This window comes from Falco punctatus (genome assembly GCF_963210335.1).
Source record: "Falco punctatus genome assembly, chromosome: 8".
Classification (NCBI taxonomy): domain Eukaryota; kingdom Metazoa; phylum Chordata; class Aves; order Falconiformes; family Falconidae; genus Falco; species Falco punctatus.
The window spans coordinates 59,576,862-59,598,005 of NC_137588.1; the positions used below are offsets into that span (position 1 = coordinate 59,576,862).

General features: G+C 43.6%; 1 protein-coding gene across 2 annotated transcripts in view; it reads left to right on the forward strand.

Annotated features, from left to right (window-relative positions):
- ADAMTS2 (ADAM metallopeptidase with thrombospondin type 1 motif 2) overlaps positions 1–18,881 on the forward strand; it is a 252,659-nt gene extending 233,778 nt beyond the window's left edge. For both annotated transcript variants that reach the window (XM_080398419.1, XM_080398418.1), the window contains 8 exons: positions 505–585; positions 2,041–2,204; positions 3,387–3,546; positions 4,219–4,351; positions 6,602–6,809; positions 8,082–8,211; positions 9,251–9,340; positions 13,675–18,881. In XM_080398419.1, coding sequence (XP_080254545.1) covers positions 505–585; positions 2,041–2,204; positions 3,387–3,546; positions 4,219–4,351; positions 6,602–6,809; positions 8,082–8,211; positions 9,251–9,340; positions 13,675–14,135 — 1,427 coding nt within the window. In that variant the 3' untranslated portion in view covers positions 14,136–18,881. The remainder of the gene's footprint in view (positions 1–504; positions 586–2,040; positions 2,205–3,386; positions 3,547–4,218; positions 4,352–6,601; positions 6,810–8,081; positions 8,212–9,250; positions 9,341–13,674) is intronic.
- The last annotated feature ends 2,263 nt before the right edge of the window (positions 18,882–21,144 follow it).

Sequence of the window (21,144 nt, forward strand, 5' to 3'; positions counted from 1 at the left end):
CTCTGGACTTTAAGATGTGTCTAGAATTTGAAAATAAGACTTTTGTCCAGTGGTCAGTTAAGTCTGCTGATATCAGGTACTGTGCATGCATAGAGGAGGGCTTCAGTGCTCCATGTTGGAGAGCTACGGACTTAGTTGTGCTGCTGATGTCACTCAGCTGCTGTCTGAGTCACCGGAGTGCTGCAATAATATGTCACCATCACTCACTGTCAGACAGGAGCCTGCATGGTCTCTCTCTGTGGGTGTGAATGGCATTCAAAGCCCATTTTAGTCTGAAGCAGAGTCTGTTGTTGATACTTAAGGCATTTTTATTGTGACCCAAAGTCCTTTGTCCCTGTTATGTTCCATCACCTGGCTCAGAAATAGGGATGGGAATGACACTGGATTGGATTAAGCTTGCTGTAATACATCCTGCTTTTAAAAAATTATCAAAAAACCTTAGACAGACTCTTTCTGTTTGTGCCATACTAACCAGTTACTATCTTTTTGAATACTACAATAAAGGGCACATAAAGATGTTTGAAATTCCTGTTGGCGCGAGACATTTACTTATACAGGAAACAGGCACCACCAGTCATAATCTCGGTAAGTATGTAACAAGTAGGAAAGTTTTCAGTCAGAATATTTTTTTCCCGCTGTTTATTTTTGTCTCTGGAGCCTGACAATGTGTTTATGCATTTGTTTACCCATTATCCTCCCACACCACATACCTCCTTGAAGTCTGTTAAATAAGGAAACTTGTTTGGCAATTTGATTTCCCTGTGCTGTATTCCCTGGTGTCCTAGCCAGAAGGTCCCTGCATTGGCATGAACGTGCACGAAAGCTTCTGGGAGAGGAGCTGAATTACATTATGGGGTGCAATGCATTACCTCTGTGTGCATCTCTTGTAACGTGCTTCCTGTCCTCAGTCATTTCCCAGCTACATCCAAATCCATTTCAGATTCTGCCCCATGGCTAACAGTATTGACGCAAGGCTGCCCGATCAATCCCGCAGCTTAGAAAGTAATTGAAATCCGCTCCTTGCGGTGCCCTGTAATCAATGCGAAGCAGTGTCTCATAGGCTGTTATTAATTGGAAGTAAATTCATAGTGAATAGCCTGCTAATTGTATCGTGAGTCATCCCAACTTCCCACCGGCGAACGCTTCCCGTGCTGCTCGGTGCAGCCTGGCCCTGGGGATCAGGAGGGCGATTGCTTGCCGGGGCAGACCAGGTTTTTCTTTCAGCGTGGGGCAGGCGAAGCACAGGGGGCACGAACAGCTTGCTTTCTGTCGAGACCAGTGCTGAGGGAGCAGCGTGCTGGGGTAGCTGCTAGAGAGAGAAGGCAGTGAAAATCTGGTATTAAATAGCAAACAGTCCCTGCTTCTTCTAATGAGGGGAGCAAATTTTCCATCCTGGGAGAAAACCAAGAGTGCTAATACGAAGGTGGCTGAAGTCTCTCCAGGTGAAGGGTGGGGAGAACTGATGACAGTTGAACCAGAGGAATTGGGCACGGTGTGCAATGGCAGGTGCCTGCAAAGCAACAGGACCTTAAGCAGGGCTGTGTCGGTGTCAGGGCTGGATTTGAGCAGGAGAATTAATACCGTTTCTAGCGTCTCTCTCTTGCTGTGGGGACCCGCTGGGGGTTAGCCCAGTAGCCTTTCTCTCACAGAGCAGTAACAGCCCCCTGAGCTTGTGAAAGAGCTGAGTAGCTGTGGGACCCCCACTGGCTCTCAAATTGGCTCAGATTCGGCCAGTGGATTCAGAAGTTGTTAGTTGGGAGCAGGCAGATGGATGCACGCGGTGCAGTCGTGCTGGCCTCATTTCTCTGGCAAGGCAGGCTATGAAAAGGGAAAAAAAAAGGACGATTGATGTTTCTGGAGCTGAGCAGGAAAGCACTGGGAGTTCAGTGAAACACCTGAAAAAGTCTTTCCAGACCCGTGAGGGAACAGAGGGAAAAAGCACACTGGTCTTTTCTGCTTCGCCCACTGGGACAAGAGCAGAACAAAACTTGAGATGAGAAGCAAAACCTCTGGTATTCACTTTTCTTATGTCGTTCCTAGCAATTAAAAATCGTGAAACGGGAAAATTCATTCTAAGTGAAGACAACTATGTGCCAGACTCTAAAGTATTTATTGACATGGGTGTGGAGTGGGAATATCGGAATGACGATGATAGAGAAACTGTGCAGACCATGGGGCCGCTGCGTAATGGGATAGTTATTCTGGTAAGTCAAATGAGAAACATCTTCCATGGAACAAAACGTCAGGGTTACAGAGCCATAATGCACTATAATATATTTTAGATTCCTCTTGTGAGTTACAAGAAGGCATCTGCTTCAATTATAAGACAATAGAAGATGTATTTTAATTCCTTTCTCCTAATTCATTGCTCTGTACAAGACTTGTTATAACTTGGGGTTATGTGTTGAGCAACCAGCTCTCATGATCCATGATTTCCTGGGGGTGGCCCAGCAAATGGCCACTGTGTAGACTCTCCAGCTTACTTATCCTATCTGACATGTAAACATTAGTTAAAAAAAAGGTCAAAAAGGTTCATATCAGATAGGTCTTATAGCTCCTCCTCCCATCCATGTTTTGAAAATGTATCCTGCAAAGGCAGATGCAGGATTCTTGTGCTTCCAGGCTCCCTTTGTGAGGTCACAGCCAGTTCTGCACTTCCCAGACTCTCCCGACTATATTCTTTTTTCATTGCAAAACAGCAAACAATAGACTGCAATGAGGAAGGGTAGATTGATTCAGAATCCCTCTGAAAGCAGCTGTAATGTGTTGGTCTACACCAGCTGAACGTCAAAGGAGGAATAAATACTGTGTTTTCAAAGGACCAACATTTTGCACTTTATTTACATTGAGTTCCATTTTCTTGCATTTGTCTTAGTGCAGTGTAATAGCAAAAACTCTTTCTAAATAGTTTACATTTGTCAGAATTAAGTAATAAGCTTCACGGAATTCCCAGGATTATCCGAAGATTTGTGTTTTATCAAAAATAAACACAATTTTTTTCACTGCTTTGAATCATCTGTGCATTTGAATTTGCCTTGTCTTTCAGTGGAACTATCCATTATCATTTTAGTACGACATTTCCTTCCTTTATGATGGGATATGGAAAAAATTTAGTATCATGAAGTCAGTCCAGTGCTGGCAAGAAAAATCAGTCTAAATCAACAACAGTCTTTCTTATTATGCAGTGTAGAAACTCTGTGTCATAAGGATACAGATACTTTTTCATCAGGGAAAAAAAATATGTGTTGAGTGAAGCTAAAAGGTTTAAATCCCTTCAGGGATGTTTTTACATCTGAGCCATGATGATTGCTATTTCATGTCATCTCACATAGCTTCTGATATCAGTCTTTCATATCTTTTTTCCCTGCATCTGTTTTGCTTACTAGGTGATTCCTCATGGTAGTGCCAAGATATCTTTGACTTACAAGTACATGATCCATGAAGATTCCTTGAATGTCGATAACAATAATGTTTTGGAAGAGGACTCAGTGTCATATGAATGGGCTTTGAAGAAATGGTCCCAGTGTTCAAAACCTTGTGGAGGAGGTAAAAACAAAAGCCCAGAGCATTCAAAATTGATTAAAATTGAAAGAAGGAACACAACATGTGGGATTGCCACAAGACATTAGGGAGACCAGGAGCATGGGAGGGTTTTATTTAAGTTAAGAAAGAGATAAATAAATAGCAAATGGAGTTAAAAATCTGACTTAGATGGTTTGAGGCACAGATCTGGGGTGGCTCATTTCCAATTTATGTTTATGAAACTGAAAAATTGTACAAATGTGCAAGATTTGGATGCGGGTCTCCACGCTGCGAGGGTGGCAAACCTCAAGGTGTCGCGGGGCAGCCCTTTGTGAAGCTGCATCCTGTGATGGGGACCCTGGCTTTAGGGGCAGGGGTGTACCCTGGTGCTGTTCACCAGGCTGATGGTCAGGCTGCAGCGCCAAGTGTGGCTGTGCAGGTTTGCAGAAAGTTTTTGAAATGCTAGATGTTGTTTTTCTCATAATAGCCTGTAGTGAAAAATAAAGAGGATGAGTAATTCTGGGTGCTACATCTACCTGAGTAAGTGTTTATTCAGTGCAATTTACAGTTCCTTTTGTAGCATGTTCACCTTTAGTTCCATTTGCAACCTTTGACGGCGTGTGTGCTGTTTGTTTGAAACTTAAGTCCTGGGTAAGATCTACCAGTACTGAAAATAAGAGGAGTGTCTTTCTTCAGGCTACCAATTCACTAAATACGGCTGCCGGAGGAAGACAGACCACAAGATGGTTCATCGGAGTTTCTGCGAGCTGATCCCAAAGCCTAAGCCCATACGCAGGGTGTGCAACCTCCAGGAGTGCTCCCAGCCCATGTAAGCATCACTGCCCGGCGACAGCTGCAGTAGCATGGTACCCAGCTTCACCTCCATTCACTCACCATCATTACAGAGACGAAGGGCTGTGGGGATGTGATGCTATGCTCTGCTTGTAGAAATACTGTCTCTGGGACTGCTGGTTCCTATTACTTCTGAAATATGTTGGATTAGAAAAGAAGTGCCGTCTTGGTCCAGACATTTGTGTTCAGGCCATCTTGAGGTAATAAAAAATAGACATAAATTCAGTTTATGCCAGTTGATTTTACACACTGTGAGTTAACCATGTAAGAACAAATTTACAGAGTGCAACATAAGAAAAGCCAATGTCATGCAGCCTCTCAAATCCAAATCTTCCTAAAGTTCACAGTGTATTTTTGGACATGTAAACACAAGGAAAAATATTTGACCTGTTAGATTTCTCTGGCTGCCCTGATACAGAGTGGTAAGCCTGTTGTACCTTCATCGTTGCTATACATAGTTATCAAGTGTTATAAATATTTTAATTCACATTTTCCAGGTATGTTTTTTTGACTGGCAGCAGGTTACTCCTGTCACATGTAGCACTCGTATATTTTCGTGTTGCTACTGCAAGAAGTATGTTGATCCCAGCTTTTACCTCTGGGGATCAAGTCTAGATTCTAGGAAACAGAGCAAATAAGTAGAACATATCACACAATATTTCCTAAATTCCTTTCAAAAAAGATTTGAAAGAAAGAAAGGTCAAGAAACTGTGCCCCATAAACTCAGCATGGGTCAAGTTTTAACATTTATTTATTGGAAAACCGAAGTAATGGCCTAACTGTATCTCAGGCTCTCTGGGAAGGACTGTATTCTCCTTTCAGCTGCAAATATAATTGGACCCAGGTACCACAAAGACTCAATAGGATCCTAAATTGTACTTGGATTCCTGAATGTTTCAGTCACCTCTGTTTCCGTAGAATGGCATCAGAGCATTTTGCACTTGTACATAGCAGAGGCAATTATTTAAGAGACTTTATGAAGCTCCTACTACACCCACTACACTAATATGCTGCTGCTTCATTCCTGGGAAAAAGTCATTTTTTGTTTCAGAAATCACCTTAGGATTCATGGCTTTGTGCTCCACAGTACTTGCCTTCCTCCACAGCTGCGTAATTTCAATAGGATACAAAGAGAAAGCGGGGTGAAATTGCCTCTTTGCTTTTTAACTCAAGCGTTTAGTGCATTGCCTTGTGGCCATGCTGTTTCTTGACTATTTCTAAAGCCAGGGGTTTATGAGTACTTTAGGACAATTGCTTCAAACTGAAGATACTTCTTCAGACTATATATATTTTTTTGGTTAAGTTTATCCTATGAATACGGTTTACACTGAACAATATTTCTTTCTTGCAGATCTTTGCATTCTGTAAATATTTATAGACTGTTGCATATCTTCACTTACTTGTTTATAACCAAGCTTCCAGTAGTGTACATAAATTTCCTTTGGTCCTGTCTCTCCTTGTTGCCCTTCTCTAAGATCCTTATAATTTGTAGCTGTAATTCTTGAGCCAGTTTGGATGATCGGAATTTTCGACTGTGCCACATTACAAACCATACGTTTCATTTTTCAGTGGCCAAACTGATTTATGAACTCATATTATGAGGACATTATGAACTCAAACCTTCTGGTTTTCAGTGGAGTGTTGCCTTCCCCAAACCCAAACATTTATGATACTGAGGACCCCAATGTGCCCAAGTTCAGCCCACACAGCACTGACGGTGTAGCTGGGGGGGCCAGTACTTCTGCAGGTGGTGTCTAGCATGACCAGGAATGTGGTCTGTGGGGTATCCAGATACAGCTCAGATGTTTTGGATTCACTTCTGTGGGAACTAGCTGTGGGGATGCCTGGCACATGCTACATTACATGTACATTACAGTTCATGTGCCAAGACCTGCGAAGCTCAGCAGCACCCTTGGGTGGCTGCTTTTGACATAAAAACTACCTTATTTTTATGTGCAGTCTTGGAGGGGCCAGCTTAAAATCAAAGCAAATGAAGCAAAGTAAGAATAGTGCTTATCTCAGAGATAATGAGAAAGAGTAATTTTGAAGATCTGGGTCTTATTACTGATTTTTCAGGGACACGGTCAAATAACCCTCATCATAACCCATTATGGTTTTTCGTATTTTCCTCTTTTTCCATATCAGAATTAGTTTTACATCTTGTGTTTAAGAGTTACAGATCAACAGACAGAATTTTCTCAACTTATTCTCTTTTTTGCTAACGCAGATGGGTTACAGGAGAATGGGAGCCTTGCAGCAAAAGCTGTGGGAAAACAGGATATCAGGTACGATCTGTCCGCTGTATCCAACCCCTCCACGATAATACAAACCGGTCTGTTCATACCAAGTACTGCAACAACGACCGTCCAGAAGGCAGGAGGCCTTGCAACCGGGAGCTTTGCCCAGCGCAGTGGAGAATAGGACCCTGGTCACAGGTCAGTCTCTTTTCAGAGGTCTCAAGCAACTAATTTTTAAAATGCAGGGGAAAAAATCCTGGCATTTGTTCTGTGCTTTCCGTTCAAACACATTGACACAATAAATACCTGCACAGGGGATGTATTGCTTCTACTGCTCCTAATGCCGCAGAAAGTGAGTTAGATGGAGAGATGGTGGTAGCAGAACAGCAGTAAAGCCATCCTGCAGTGGTGCTGCCTGGCTGACCTACACCCTGTGAGCCACCCGCGTAAGATGTCAGCATCAGGAAAGCTGACTTCTACCTGCTCTTTATGCTGCTTACAGTCATTCACCTGTTGACTTACGCTGAGAGAAGGGAAGTTAATTCTTTTGTCGCTGTTTTATTTTCTTTCAAGTAAAGAAGACTTCAAAGTCTTCAGACCCTGTGATTAAGGGCACCTAAGGAAGTTAGGCACCAACACTTGTGGAGATTCAAAGGTGTGAGCATCTTCAGTGTAAAGGCCTTCAGCAGATTTAGCTGCTCATCCTCATAAGGTTCTGTCCATAACCCGAAGGACAAAGTTTTTCACCTAGTTTACTATGGAAATACAGAGCATCTATACATAAACCTTTTTAGTTTGCCATTGCTTTGGGCAAAACAGGATTCAGTCACTCTCATAACAAGTGTCAGGAGCTGGGCTTTTTCTGCATTCCATCCCTGGCTCTTTGGCTAACTCATTATGTGAGCAAGAAATGCAATGTTGCTGTCCTTTCTTGCTGAAGTATTTACTAAAGCAGTAAGAAGTTCCACCTATTCATATTTGCAAGTCTTCGCAGTCATCAAAAGGCAGGAAATGTGAGTAGAATATTGCAACATGGAATTGTTCTTATAATTTTGATATGCTGGATCCTTCCAGTTCACCTCAGCGTTCCTCCATTAAATTGTTCAAAAAGCATGGCTGCATTTGGAGAAACATTTTATTTTGGAACTGTACCATGCAAATAAGCACAAACAATTTTTATCCCCACTGGGTTGAATAGGTGCCACGTGCCATCCCTGGTGCACGCCGTGAATAGAGGCCTCACGTTTACAGTTGATATTTCATTGCTCAAGCTTTTTCTGGGAGTGTGTCACGGTTACTGGCATAGCAGAAAAAGCAGTGGTTCTCCCTCTTGCTTACTGTACTGTGGTGGTTCAAAGAACGTACCGTCTCGGCTCAAATCAAGGGCAGTGGTTTAAAATTTAAAAGCTAATTTCTAACCTGTTGTTTCCAAAGGGTGGCTGGGGCTCTAACGGGTACATCTCCTTCCAGTGCTCTGTCAGCTGCGGCAATGGCACGCAGGATCGCCCGGTCCTGTGCCGGACCAGGGACAACGCGATCGGCCTTTGTAAAGAAAATAAACCAGAGACAGTACGGATTTGCAGACTACCTCCATGTCCAAGTAAGTGCTTGACTTCTCTAGCATATGTTACTTGCTGAAAAAAGGTTATGTTGATTGTACTTGTTTGAAATGCCTTAGTCGGGTTTATACTTGTGTGCTACATCTGCCTGGGATGGTGGTTCTCCATAGCCCCGGTTTTAAGCAGGCTTTCCGAATGTAGAGCTGTTGTGTGGCCGATGGGCTTCTTGGGCACGTGCTTGTTCTCTTCACACGGTGCGGAGCGCCGCTTGCCCCAGGGCAGCGTGGGCAGCTGGGGCGGACCTCAGCACAGCAGTGCTGGCTGGATCTGGCCAGCAGGTGACAGGTCCCTTGGGTGAGAAGCTCTGCCTGGGCCTGGCCCTGCACCCCTGAGACCTGCTGGGCTGGGCAAGAGGCTGCTGGGTTGTGGTTAATCAAAGGCAGCGTGGACAAAGATGCCTCTTTGCTTTCCCCATCCTCAGCGAGACTTATTTTCCATTCTGTCAAGCACAAGTTCTCTTCAGGGGTTATCTAACTCAATTTTTTTTAAAGTAGAATAAATTTGTTCCTACTTAATCCAGGAAACTAATGCCTTTATCCTTGTTAGGTTTTCAGCTGTGCAAATTATGCTGGTGAGACTGTTTTACATATTCCTGTTTAAGTAATTCATATTTTTCTTTCATTCCTCGTGTATTTCTCAGGGTTGCTTTTGATTCCTAATTAATTAGAACCAAGCTGTCAATTATGGTCTCCAAAACAAAGATTTTAAAGAGGCGTTGTAACTAAACCAGACGGGATGTATCTTAGGACATACTTAATGCTGCTGTGACAAGTGCTGCTGCAGAAGTGGCCTTCAGGCTATCTTGGGTGTTGTCAAGAGCTGGGCACAAGTTGTAGCAAACTGGCAAAAAAAAAAAACAACCAGCAGCCTCTGCCTAAAAGTGCACAGCCTGGTCACAGTCCTTCCCCAGGCTCTCTGCCCTCGGAGCCCACTCACTCTCTTAGCTTATCCACTTCTGAGAGGTCAGCTGCTTAATGCTAACGTATGTTGTGTTACATCTGTTTTTTTCCTCTATTCAAGGAAATGTTTCTGATCCTTCAAAGAAAACCTACATGATACAATGGCTGTCAAGACCTGATCCAGACTACCCCATCCAGAAAATATCTTCAAGTAAAAGACCCATTTATAACTCTGCCTTTGCCCTTAAATGCATGCCACACCGAATGTGGACTTTGCCTTTTGCTCTCTTCTTCTCTCTATGCGGAAAGTTCCCTTGACTTTGCGAAGTTTAAATCTTGGGCTGAATCTTTTTTTCACACCAGGCACTCGGTGCTCGGTGTCTTTCTTCTCTGGAGCTTGCGTAGCACTGGTGGTGGAGGTCTTGAAGTATTGGATGTGTGAAGTTGGATCTCCACAGTATGTTGCAGTCCTCTGAAAGGGAGCTGGGATCAGTTTGCTTGTTGCTTGGTGGTGGTGAAAAAAGGCTCTTACTGGTTCATGATGTTCAGTTTGATAGCAAAACTGAGAACTTATTGTGAATGTGATCACATCACAATAATGACACCTTGTAGTGCTAAAGTTCTCCTTTATCTAAAACCCCTAAATCTCATAACTCTCTAGTTTCAGTTCGCCGACAGGGTAGTCTGATGAGTGAAAGAACTTTTTCATTCCACTTTCCTTTGCGGTACCGTTGCTTTACTCACCCTTGCTACTCATTTTTTTATTCCTGACCCTCATATTTATGTTTGTAACCCGTGGAGGGCTCACTGGGAAGCAGAAGCTCAGTTTCTGTCGGTACTTTCCATGCTGCTATGACGCCGTCCGCTCTCGCCAAACTCCCGGTGGTGGTTTGAAATGTTTCTCCTTGAGAAAAGCTGCATTCCTTTTTCCCGTCGCACAATTTTTGCCAGTTTTGCGTACTTTCGCTTTAGAAGCAAAACTGAAGCAGAACAGGCATGGTCCGTGCTGAAGGTTGCGTGGTGGTGTTTTTCTTAACCTGGCAGAGGCAATATGATGTTTTCATTGACTACGATGTCTCCAGCTGCTCAGCATGGAGCTGTTTATACTCATTGCATCTTTTTGGTCTTTTTTCACCATGTGCATGTCTGACTTGACTGGTGCGGTTGTATGTGTGTGTGTGTATGTATGCTCTATAGATGTGTCAACTGGCAAACATAACAGTGTGAACTACTACAGAATTACCTCAATTTTTATTGCTTTTTTTGCTTAGAAGAAGAATTTTAGAAAAATGCCTTAATGTTGAAATGTAAATGGCATTAATTTACCAGATCCAGCTTTAAATATAAACAGTACACTGGTACCTTCAGTTAATCTTCATATGGAGTGTTTTTACTTGAATGTTAACTATTAGAAGGCAGTAAATTTAATCCGAGGTTAATTTGCACAGTGCATATCCATATCTTCATCAAGACAGGATTGTGACCTGACTTACTGAAATTTAACTGGCATTCTTGCTTCACCTTCAGTGTTTGTGTTGAAGATTTGGAATTCACAAGTCATAAACCTGTTTGTGACAGTCAGTACCAATAGTAGAAGCGTATCAACTTTAAAATCGCAGCCTTGGAGCAAATTACTACCTTATTGCATTGCTCATATTTTTCGGAAAAGTGGCATTTTTGAATCTTTGGGTCGTCAACAGTGTAGCACTTCAAACTTGTCATTATCATGTGATCACATATTTAAATTTTGCTGTTAATATGACAATTTCCTGAAACATGTTAACAATTTACATGAAAAAGTGAAAAAGCAAAGACACGTATCTGGCACTGAATACTGTTATGTAAAATAATCGGTGTTTAACTGTATAAATATATTCATGACTGTTACCTTTAAATAGACAATGTTTAGTGATGTTTCAAGAGATGGGTGGCTATAGAGAATGGTGCAATAAGGTATCTGGGCATTGTGCACTATGTCTATATGCACTTTGGTTTATCAGGGATATTTTATTAGTGTTTTGTATGTATTTAACATAATATTAAAGATGTGCCAATTCAGTTTGCTTTTCAATATTTTTTTATGAGACTAATGTGTACCAAAGTGACTGTGAAACTGATTTATTTTTTTCTTACTGATGTTTTGAAGATATACTTCCAGTCTGTCATGCATACTGCAAGTAAAAATAAATGAAAGTTCAGCAAATCTGGATATTTTGGTTTGGATGGGGGATAAAAATTTCATTCTCACATTCATAAGTTACAGAGTTTATTTATATAACTACTCAGATGTCACTAAACATATTACATAATGCAGTTTTATTTTCATGTATTTTTAAGCTTGACATTACGTATTTTTCATAGGAAAAAAAAAGGCATTTTTCTAAAGGTGCTTTTAGGGATTCTTACAAAGCCAAGAACAGATCTGCCTTGTGGAAACTACATTTAAACATTCTATCTGTTGGCTTTTATTTTGCAAGCCATTTGGAGAAGCTTGCGTTAAGATCGTGTAACACAAGGCAAAATATTCAAAGGGGGACTCTACATGGTATGTAAAAACATCTATAAAGCTGTATAGGCACATGCAGTCCTTTGTGTAGAGTTGTGCATGCAGACATGAACGGTTCCAGCTCTTAAAGACTGGCTTGAAAATGTCTCTAAAAGCAAGGCAGAGGTCTTAGGTTCCTGAGAAAGGAGTTGTTCTTTATTTCCAGCAGCAGCTGAGTTTAGCATTTGAAAAGTATGAAAATGAATTGACACGTTCAAAAATAGGAACCAGAATTTTGCTTTTCTGCAACAAATGCAACACCAATTGGGGCATAAATACAAGGCAGGGAAGGTGTTCCCGCCTTCTGCAGCCAGCACTAGCATTTTGAAGCAGCAGCAACAGTTATTAGTTTATTTTAGACTGATATGTTTGCCAATTAAACACCTATAATGCCCTATTTTGTTAACTGAGGATGAGTGAAGAGGCAACACCTACACTTTCTGAGTTCACTTGGTATCTCTGAATCTGCTCTGGTTCTCTGCTTTGCTGTAAGGTTGCTGGCAGGGTAAGCCAGTGTTTGTAGCAGGGTGGTGAAATAAAGCTCCAGTAACACACCGACTAGAGCACGCTGTCTGCCATCGGGTACACTCTAAATAAAGGCGAGCAATTAGAGTTACTCATCCTTTACTGTAAGAGTAGATGGAAATGGAGTGAGAGCAGGGAGAGGATCAGAAGTGATTTCATCTCTGCCACAGCTCTCTGGCCACAGAGAAAATGTTTTGTTACTGTTTATGCCAAGTGCTGGTCAGTCTGCCGTTCCCCTCAGCCCTCTCCTCTCCTACAAGCCCTCTGACTCCTCCTGCTTTCAGTGTGGGCTGCACGTTGGGATTTTTCCTTCACTGCAATTGCTGATAGTTCCTGGCTCCATCACTGCAGCCTGGAGGCACAGGAGCTGCAGACGTGTGTGTAGGACAGGGGACAGGTAGCTTTCTCTCCAAGGACCCTGCTAACCCCTCACCATCCATCCGCTGCCAATCCATATGGTCCTCTACTCCTCTAAGCAGAAATCACAAGGGCTTGAGTAATCTCTGAGTAGGCTTCTATTTATGTTTCTCAAACAATAATACAGTTTGACCAGTTCACCTTTAATGCCTAAGCCTACATTTTGCCACCTGTATTTCAGCATTATTGCAGTGCAGATTGTTGTAGCAGCTACTGACAGCTTAAAGCCTATCAATTATTGCTCGCTTTTTTTTTTTATTACAGTTTTCCAGTCAGCGACACAAAAACTGGGACTTGTTACTGAGTCTCCCAGTCATTAATGGGCTGGCTTGCCTGCACCGCACTGGTGGTTGTTCTGAAAATATCCGCTCCCTTCTAGCAGGAGGAGAGAAGCGTTATGATAAATGCACCGTTTTTCTCTCGACCAAGGGACATGCTCAGGCAATGCTTCTGTTTTCAGAATAGAGGTACCTGGCAAAAATATCACTCCAGTGGGAGATAGGTTACTTCTGAGAGTTACACGGTACACATCAAATTAAGCCTTGGCTTTCCTGAGACAGTCCAGATAAATGCAAATTACCCTGGCTGTGGTCAGTCACTATTAGACTGCAGAAAAGCATTAAAGGGAGCGAAGAAGGGAAAAAAGATTTCTCAGTATAAACCTTGGTGACTTTCTGGGGGTTTAATGTAGCGTTAGCAACAACACAGTACTACCGGTGTGTTTTGAACTCTAAGCCAAGGCAGGGACACAGTTCGTCGTGGCTGCATGGTCTTCAAGGGTAGCACTTCCAGAGCGTGAAGCCAAACATTAGTGTTACGGTCTATAGCGTGGATGGGGCTGGTACAAACAGTTCAGAACAGCTTTTGCATCCCTTGAAGTGAGCTGAGTTTTAGGTTTAATACTAAACCTGCTTCTGCTTATAGAAGACTCATTTGACTGTTTCCCATCCCACTTTAAATACCAAACCCTCTGCCCACTGCCAAAGCTTCAGCTGTGTTTCTTTTTCTGATTAATTTGAAGATGCTCTTTATTTATCTGTTCCCTTTTTCTCTTTCAGAAGATCATTGTCAAGGAGACAAGTCAATGTTTTGTCGCATGGAAGTTCTCTCTCGTTACTGCTCGATTCCTGGTTACAATAAGCTGTGTTGCAAGTCCTGTAATATGTACAGCAATATAACAGAGGACAGCAATGTAACCGATTCTAACGTAAATAAGAATAATGTCATTGAGGAGGAGCACCTGACAACCCTCAGCCCTCCCACGGGAGTGTCCACCACGCAGTCTGCCACCAGCCCTCCTGTTTCCAAAACACGTGCACCTCCTTCCAATGCAACTGAGGAGCACCCAGAAATCAATGCAGTGGATGTTCCCTATAAAATCGATGGGCTGGATAATGAAGTATCACAGCACAACATCATTACACGGAGAAGGATACCTTATGAAAGGACAAGGAATCAAAGAATTCAGGAGCTGATTGCTGAGAAAAGGAAAAAAGAGACTCTTAGGAAAATAAACTAAAATGGAAATATGGCACAAACAATGTTTTTCTCTTATAGAGATGTTACCAACATCATACTATTGCCCATGTCGTAGAGACTAAAAATGGGGGGAAATCAAAGTGGTGCTATGGCAGAGATGCCGAATTCTCAAGCCTACTATAAATGGAAATGACAGATTGTTTCATAAGTGCTAATGGGAACACTTTGATGGCTAGGTTTACAGGGTATGGTAGAGTATTAGTGCAATATGATGACAGCCTTTCACTGAATCCAAACAAACTGTAATACCTAGGCCAGGTTAGCAGGTTTCTTGTTTATGGGCTCTTGTAAGTCTTCCATGCCTGTGTAAAACTGCTTGGGAACAGTCATGGGAGTTACACTTAGGATGGAGGAAAACAGTCCCAAGACATAATAAATCCCTTTAACACTGACAAGCAGGTGGTCAGCAATCCTGTGATGCTTCTGTGCATTGCACAAACCCGGGCACTAACGCAGCCCCCGGTTCAGGAAGGTACTCGAGGACATGTCAGGCTCAGTTTAGCTGACTTTGGTAGAGCTGCTCCCGTGGTTACAGCTAGGCATGTGCTTACATAGCTTTCTTAACCGGCGCTGCATAAGAAAATATACAGAAAATTCTGTAGCCATATATATTGAGTAAATTAAAAAGTGGCAAACAGTAGTTTACGTATTTCCATACACAATTTCAAAGGATTCTCCTAAACTTTTGAAGACGTGCAAGACATTTAGTAGGGTAGATCCAGCCAACTTGGACTGACAACATCCTAATCTTTCTGTTTACAATAATCTGTATTTTTTTATAGTCTTTAAGTTCCTGTAATGCAACAGCCTCAGTGGGTTTTGTTGGTTGGTGCTTTTTTTATTGGTCTGATTTTTTTTTCTACCCACATACTGCTTAACTTAAAGATGACTGGATTCTTGTTGCCTTTGGTGCTTTGTTAAGACAACATGGTTTTTTCTTCCGGTAGGATGAGGTTATTTTGGAGGAAATAATTTTGTATTATCTTCCTTCCCTTAGGACAGCTTTATTGGTGCAGAAGTGAACGTTTGCTGTGCCCTTACATATGTCCGTACACACATACACACACACGTGTACTCACAGCACCGGGTCTGCTAGAAACTTTTTAAAATGTGTAACCTGACAACCCTTTGAGTACTTCCTTTCCCCTCAGGGTCATCATGGTTTTCATAAGTCATTTTGAATTCCTGGTTGGAGATCAGAAGATGAGTGCAGCTTGGCTCTCACACTGCAGAGACAGGAGCGTGGCTGGTTCCTGCTGCGGGTGGCACTTGAGCAGTTTTTCTCCTGTCTCCTGGCTTGGACTCCTCCATTTGTTTCCTCTTTGCTGGTAAGACTCCTGCAGAGCCCGGGGCTTCCCTGAAATCCTTCTTTTACCGCTAGGTAGGTCTGATGGCTCCTAGATCAGATTTTCCAGTCTGAGAGTAAGATCTCATCCTCCAGCCTGAGCTGGTCTTAGCTTGCAGCAGTGCCAGTAACAAGCCTGTATGTACAGTCACATAATTATTGGAAATGCTCTGAGTTTCCAGCAATGTGTAACGTCTTTTGTGGCCTGGCTGCTGGCAAAGAGCTTCACAAGTATTGCAAGGTGAACCACAATGGGTTCTTGTGACCCTGCTTTCTGCCCTCGACCACCACAGCTGAATGAGCTGCCCAGTCTCCTCTTCCAAAGCAGCCAGTCCCGCTGGAAGGGAGGCGAGAGCCTGCAGGAGCAGCGGTCTTTGCAGCACTGAGATCTTGAACTGTCCGGGCCTGAACTGTGGCCAGAAGTCTTTGAAGGACAAGACCTGATTTAAGAAAAGTACTTTATGGAAATACTAGCCAAAGCAGAGGAAGAATGTTTCCAGCTGGTATGATGGCACTGAGCATCCCTCCTTACAGAGGACCGGGGTGATACGCTTGGGTGAGTGTTTAGGAGCAGCTCAGGTAGTTCAGGGATGGGAGTTACGCTGAAGACTATGAAGACTGGGAAGCATAATGGGTCTGGTAAAAGTCCAGAGCACTAGGAAACATCTGGGCCAAGCAGACGTGGCTGCAGATGTGAAAGCAGCAGCCAGCACAAGCAACAAAGTAATCTGTTCTGGTTTTGAAAAGAAAAACTAAAGCTCCGGTTTGGCTGGGGCAGTGGCAGGAGTCTCACCTCAGACTTTTAACTACTGAGACACTAAGCATTTTCCTGCAGTCAAAAGTTGCTTACCTTTAGTTGCCCATGTGGTAGCCCTTGCTCGCCCCAGCCCTGCTCCGTGGGCTGCCTGCTGTTAGGGAGCCACGGCGCACGGCCAAGTCAGACGCTGGCCCCAGCAGCCTTGTGCCAAGGGATTTGTGGTAGCCTACAGACAGGACAAGTCTTAGTAACAGCGTAGGGGTCGGGTCACATCTGTGCAAAACAGAGCAATGTAGTAATGAGCACTGAAGGGAAAAAAAACCCCACCATGCTATTTATGAGCAAGGAAGACGTGTCTAAGTCAACATCATTCCAGCTGCTGTGCCATGGGAGACAGCTGTAGCTGTGCTCCAGCCTGTAGACAGGGTATTTCTTGCCTTCCACATTTCCTTTACACAGATGTGGTTAGTGTAAAACTCATCTTTTCCCCTTCAATTTATTTGCCTGCTTTTAGCTCTGTCGACAATAAAAATAAACCACAACCTCCAGCTTTTTCATAGCCTGGAAGCACATCCAAGCATCCAGTAAACTTAGGAAAAACCCTTACAAACCCAAGGGTAGAGAGGGGTTGGGGGCTCAAAGTGCCGCAGGTGGGGAGGTAGAAGTTGGCTGCCTGGAGGGTACCGGGCTTACTCTGGGACTCTGTACAGAGACCCATTTCTCTGACCTCCAGAAGCCTGAGATAACCCATCTCATAGTTTCTGTTCTTAACTTCTGGAACGGGCTCAGTCCACCAGGCACCATAAAGCAACGCCAGGGGAGGACGTGCCCACAGCTCAGATGGTGCCTCACAAACAGCCTCTTCTGTCCAAAGGACTCTGAAGTTGAGTCCCAATGGCAAGTGGGGCAGGAATGTATTTGGTGCAACTTCAGGTAACCTTTCAGCAAACAGCAGAAGGAAAGGCCTGTTCCAGCATGGTGACCCAACATTTAAAAAAGGCCAGGGTGGTTCTGCGCTGAGTATTTCCAGCCGTGTGTCCCAGCAGCCAGGACTGCTGTGGGCTGGGCAAGGCTGAGCTGCCGGGGCTCGCTCCGTCACATGCGGCACGGACACCCTGGCTGAACCTGCAAAGCTCAGAAACCTGACTGCTTTGCTCTTTCTCTAGAGTGAGTCAGTTTGCAATCTAACAAACCAAAAGTATTTTTCCAGGTAAGGTGGAAACTTCTGCTGCATCTTGGAGCAGGAGCAGTCTCCCAAAGGCTGGTGTGGTGCTGCGCTGGGGCTGGTGTTCGTTAGGGACCCGACGCAATGCCTAGTGGCATCTGCATTTGAGAAGGGCTTGCTCCCTTCTCAGTCTCACCTTTTGGGAGATTTAATTTGGTTTATTTCTCCCTGGGTTTAATTCTACTGTCTAGCTGTTATTTGGGGAACACTGAAATGATATTTGAAGGAGCAGCTTCAGTCTAGGTGGCTCAAGACAGTGAGATGCTGATGGAAAGAGACTGACTGGTCCATCTCCTTACGGTACAGGGTCACCAGCTGCCTTCTCTTTACAGTCTTGCTGCATGAGGGGGGAAAAAAAGTCTCTTCAGACCAGGAAAGATGCCTTCTTTTCAAGCTGGCATGAATTTTTCAGAAGGTGAGGTTTTTTCAGCAGTTCCCCATGCTGGTCATTTCCTAAGGACATAGACCTCACTTCTACTGGAAAACAGAGCAAATCTCTATTGATAAAGAAAAAGCAGCCCAAGGGGTTTTGCTTTCAGCTGATCTTTGTTCCATGTCATGCAATGGAAATAGCGGTCATTTTTTGGTTGGTTGAGCTTTGACAACTGTTCCGCTTTTTTCTACAATGCTATAATTGGGCAAGAGCATCATTGTAGTGTGTCTTCTGTAACCATTTTGCTGTTGCCCAGGTACTGCATTTTGAGACATAATGAGCAGAGTGGTATTTTGTTGTAACCTAAACCCCAGAAACTAAAGCAGATTTGTAAGTAAGTATATTCCTGCAGAGACCATCTCAGAGATCTGAGAGCTAAAGCGATGTGCTCCTGTTAAGCAATGCATTTTGTGATCTAACCGTGCAAGTACACAGCTTTGTAAATTGTCATTTTTCTGTTGGTTTAAACATAAAATTCAAGTGACAGCCCCTCATGAAAAAAAAAAAAAAAAAAAAAAAAAAAAAGATCCCAAACCAATTCTGGTTCTCTTGGCTCCAATCTACTGCCATTTTTTTCACCAACATTCCTTTAAAAATTTCCGTAATCTGTTATGAATGCATCACTTTTTATATTCATATATCCATTCAATATTTAGTCTCACAACATCTCCATAGAATGCTTTCAGATATTTTGAGAATTCTAGAAATGGTGCTTTACCAGTACTCAAAGGGGTTTATGTTTTATTTTATTACGTAATGCATTTAATGTCTTATTTACTCACCTACAATGCACAGTATTAGCTATGTTCATCTGAATATCTATATGCAACTTCCATTCACTTACATATGCCTTAACAGAAATTGCAATAAATAGCCATTTCTTGTATATTAAAAATGTATATACAAATTAGAATCTTTAATTTTATAATTTATTAAATTCAAATGTCTGTGTTCTTTTGCAAAGTGTTTGACTTTTCCCTGTGCTTTTTTCATTGAAGTAACATTATGCGGAGATGCTGGGGGAAGAAGAACCAGCATCTTCAGACTCAAAACCAATTCAGTTTCTAAAACTTGATCTTAATGAAGTGGAATTGGGATACACCTGCTGCCAAAGTCTTGCATCCTTGCTACAACATCCGTTATCCAAGGCCAAATATGAAGTCACTGGACCAAAACCTCAGTTGATAACGGCACAGAAATTAAACTCACTTAAACCTGCTTGAGGCTCTCAGCCTTTAAGTTCGGCTGAAATCCATCCTGGTCCGTGTATCATCTGCTTAAAAGGCTCAGGTATTTGGGCTTCTATTCAGGACTGATGAGCAAATTTCGCTTTGCATGTCCTATTGATAAAATAATTGCTCCTTTCCATGAAATTCTTTTGCATACATTTTCCTGCCATAACCTGCACCCTCACAGCCAAGTTTCCTTTAAAGCATAAATGAATCTCTCGCATCTAACTGAAGTTTGTTGCTTGAGGATTTGAAAAGTCCCCGCTTACCTTGATTATTCAGTTAGCACCATGCAGTGCATTCAATCCAGTGTGTTCTTTAATCAGGTAACGAACTACCTCAGCATTTTTAATATGGAAAAGACATTTACTTACTTAAATGCCCTGATAAAACAGTGGATTGGCTAAAACCTGGGTTTCATTTACTGTGACAACTGATATAGTATCTAATTTCCAGCTGTGACAAGGGTGATTTTTTAATTCGCTTTTGCTTTCCCAACTGAAAGATTTTGGGATTTTTATAGCGGCCATGGGAAAGGGTCTCACATCCATACCCCAACCACGAGAAGCACCCATGGTGGTGTCAAACACATCCAACACCCCTCCCTCCTGCCCCGGTCTTCCTCTCTATGTCTTTAATGCCTAAAGATGACAATTACAAAAGGCCATCTCTTCCTGTCCTACATCAACTTTTTGGCCCCTTGGCATCCATCCTTCAGAGCTGGGCAATAACTGGTGCCCAGGTGGCAGCCTGGACAGACAGACACAGGTGTACACATGGCCCCGGGGGGGTGGCTCTGGCCCCTGCGGGTACCAAAGCTCCTGAGCAGCATTTCCCCAGCATGGGGGTGATGCTAAATGCAAAGGGAACCGGCAGAATATTTTTAATGTAGAAATATATTTTTAACTTTGAAATTTGCCTCATCTCTAAGGGGAAATACTGTGATTGTCCCCTGGGCCCTGCTGGGGGACTGTCACCGCTTCGGAAAGCCCATGACAGCTTAACACCTTTCTCCAGGTTTACCTGTAGATGGAGGCAGGTACCTGGGGCTGGATGAGCCTGGGAAACCGTGTTGTGGGAACAGCCCCAGGAGTGTTTGCTCCAGGAGCTTCATCCAGTTGAAAACCTTATTCTCATGTCCCCAAAACTGAGTGGCCCAGCTCAGGTCTCACTGCAGATAGCAGCTCCTTCTAGCAAGCCTGGCGCTGCAGGGGGGTAAACACCACTGACCACAGCGCTTGCTGGGCTTTGTTTACCCAGCTCAATGCAGCGTGTGTGTTAAAACAGAAGCTTGCTGGCAGTGGAAGGAAAGGGAACATTATCCTGAAAGAGGGAAGCTGAAGGGACAGTGCCTTACCTTGTTCACATAGATGATGCCCATACAGTATCCTACTCCTACAGCATCCACAAACACCACACACTGGTGTTCCGCCTGTTCCTGTACCTGAAGCTACGCCTGGCTCCGTGCATCCCCCCAGAGCAAACCCACCGCGTGTGATACATCGGTGGCAAGCCACAGACTCAATGCTAAAACCACGCATTGCACTGCAAAATGGGTCTTGACACTTGCAACCTCTGTCTCCCACGCCTGAGGACCCCATCCTGAAGAGATGCTGAGGCGAGACCCTGCTGTCTTCATGGGAACCACCGCTCTGGCCTTGGAAGAAGCACAACTGGCCCATGCACTGCTGAGGCTGTAAGGGGGGTGGTGCCGGGCACTGCCAGGGGGCTCAGCTGTTTGGTAGATGGCGTGAGACAATTTGTGTGTGAGGGGATCCCTTGCTGCTGCACAGGCAGTCACAGGAGCTGCAGGATCACCCGGAGGGCAGCTGGTTCAACAAGGAGGAATGGGCTGGGGTTGGAGCTTTCCAGCAGACACCCTCAAAAATCTGCTTGCAAGGCTAACACTAGCAAGAGGTAGCTTGGGCAGAGCAAGGAGCCTGTGCTGGTAAAGCAGGGCGTCCCTGGGCAAATATTCGTGTCTTGGGAGGACGACTTAC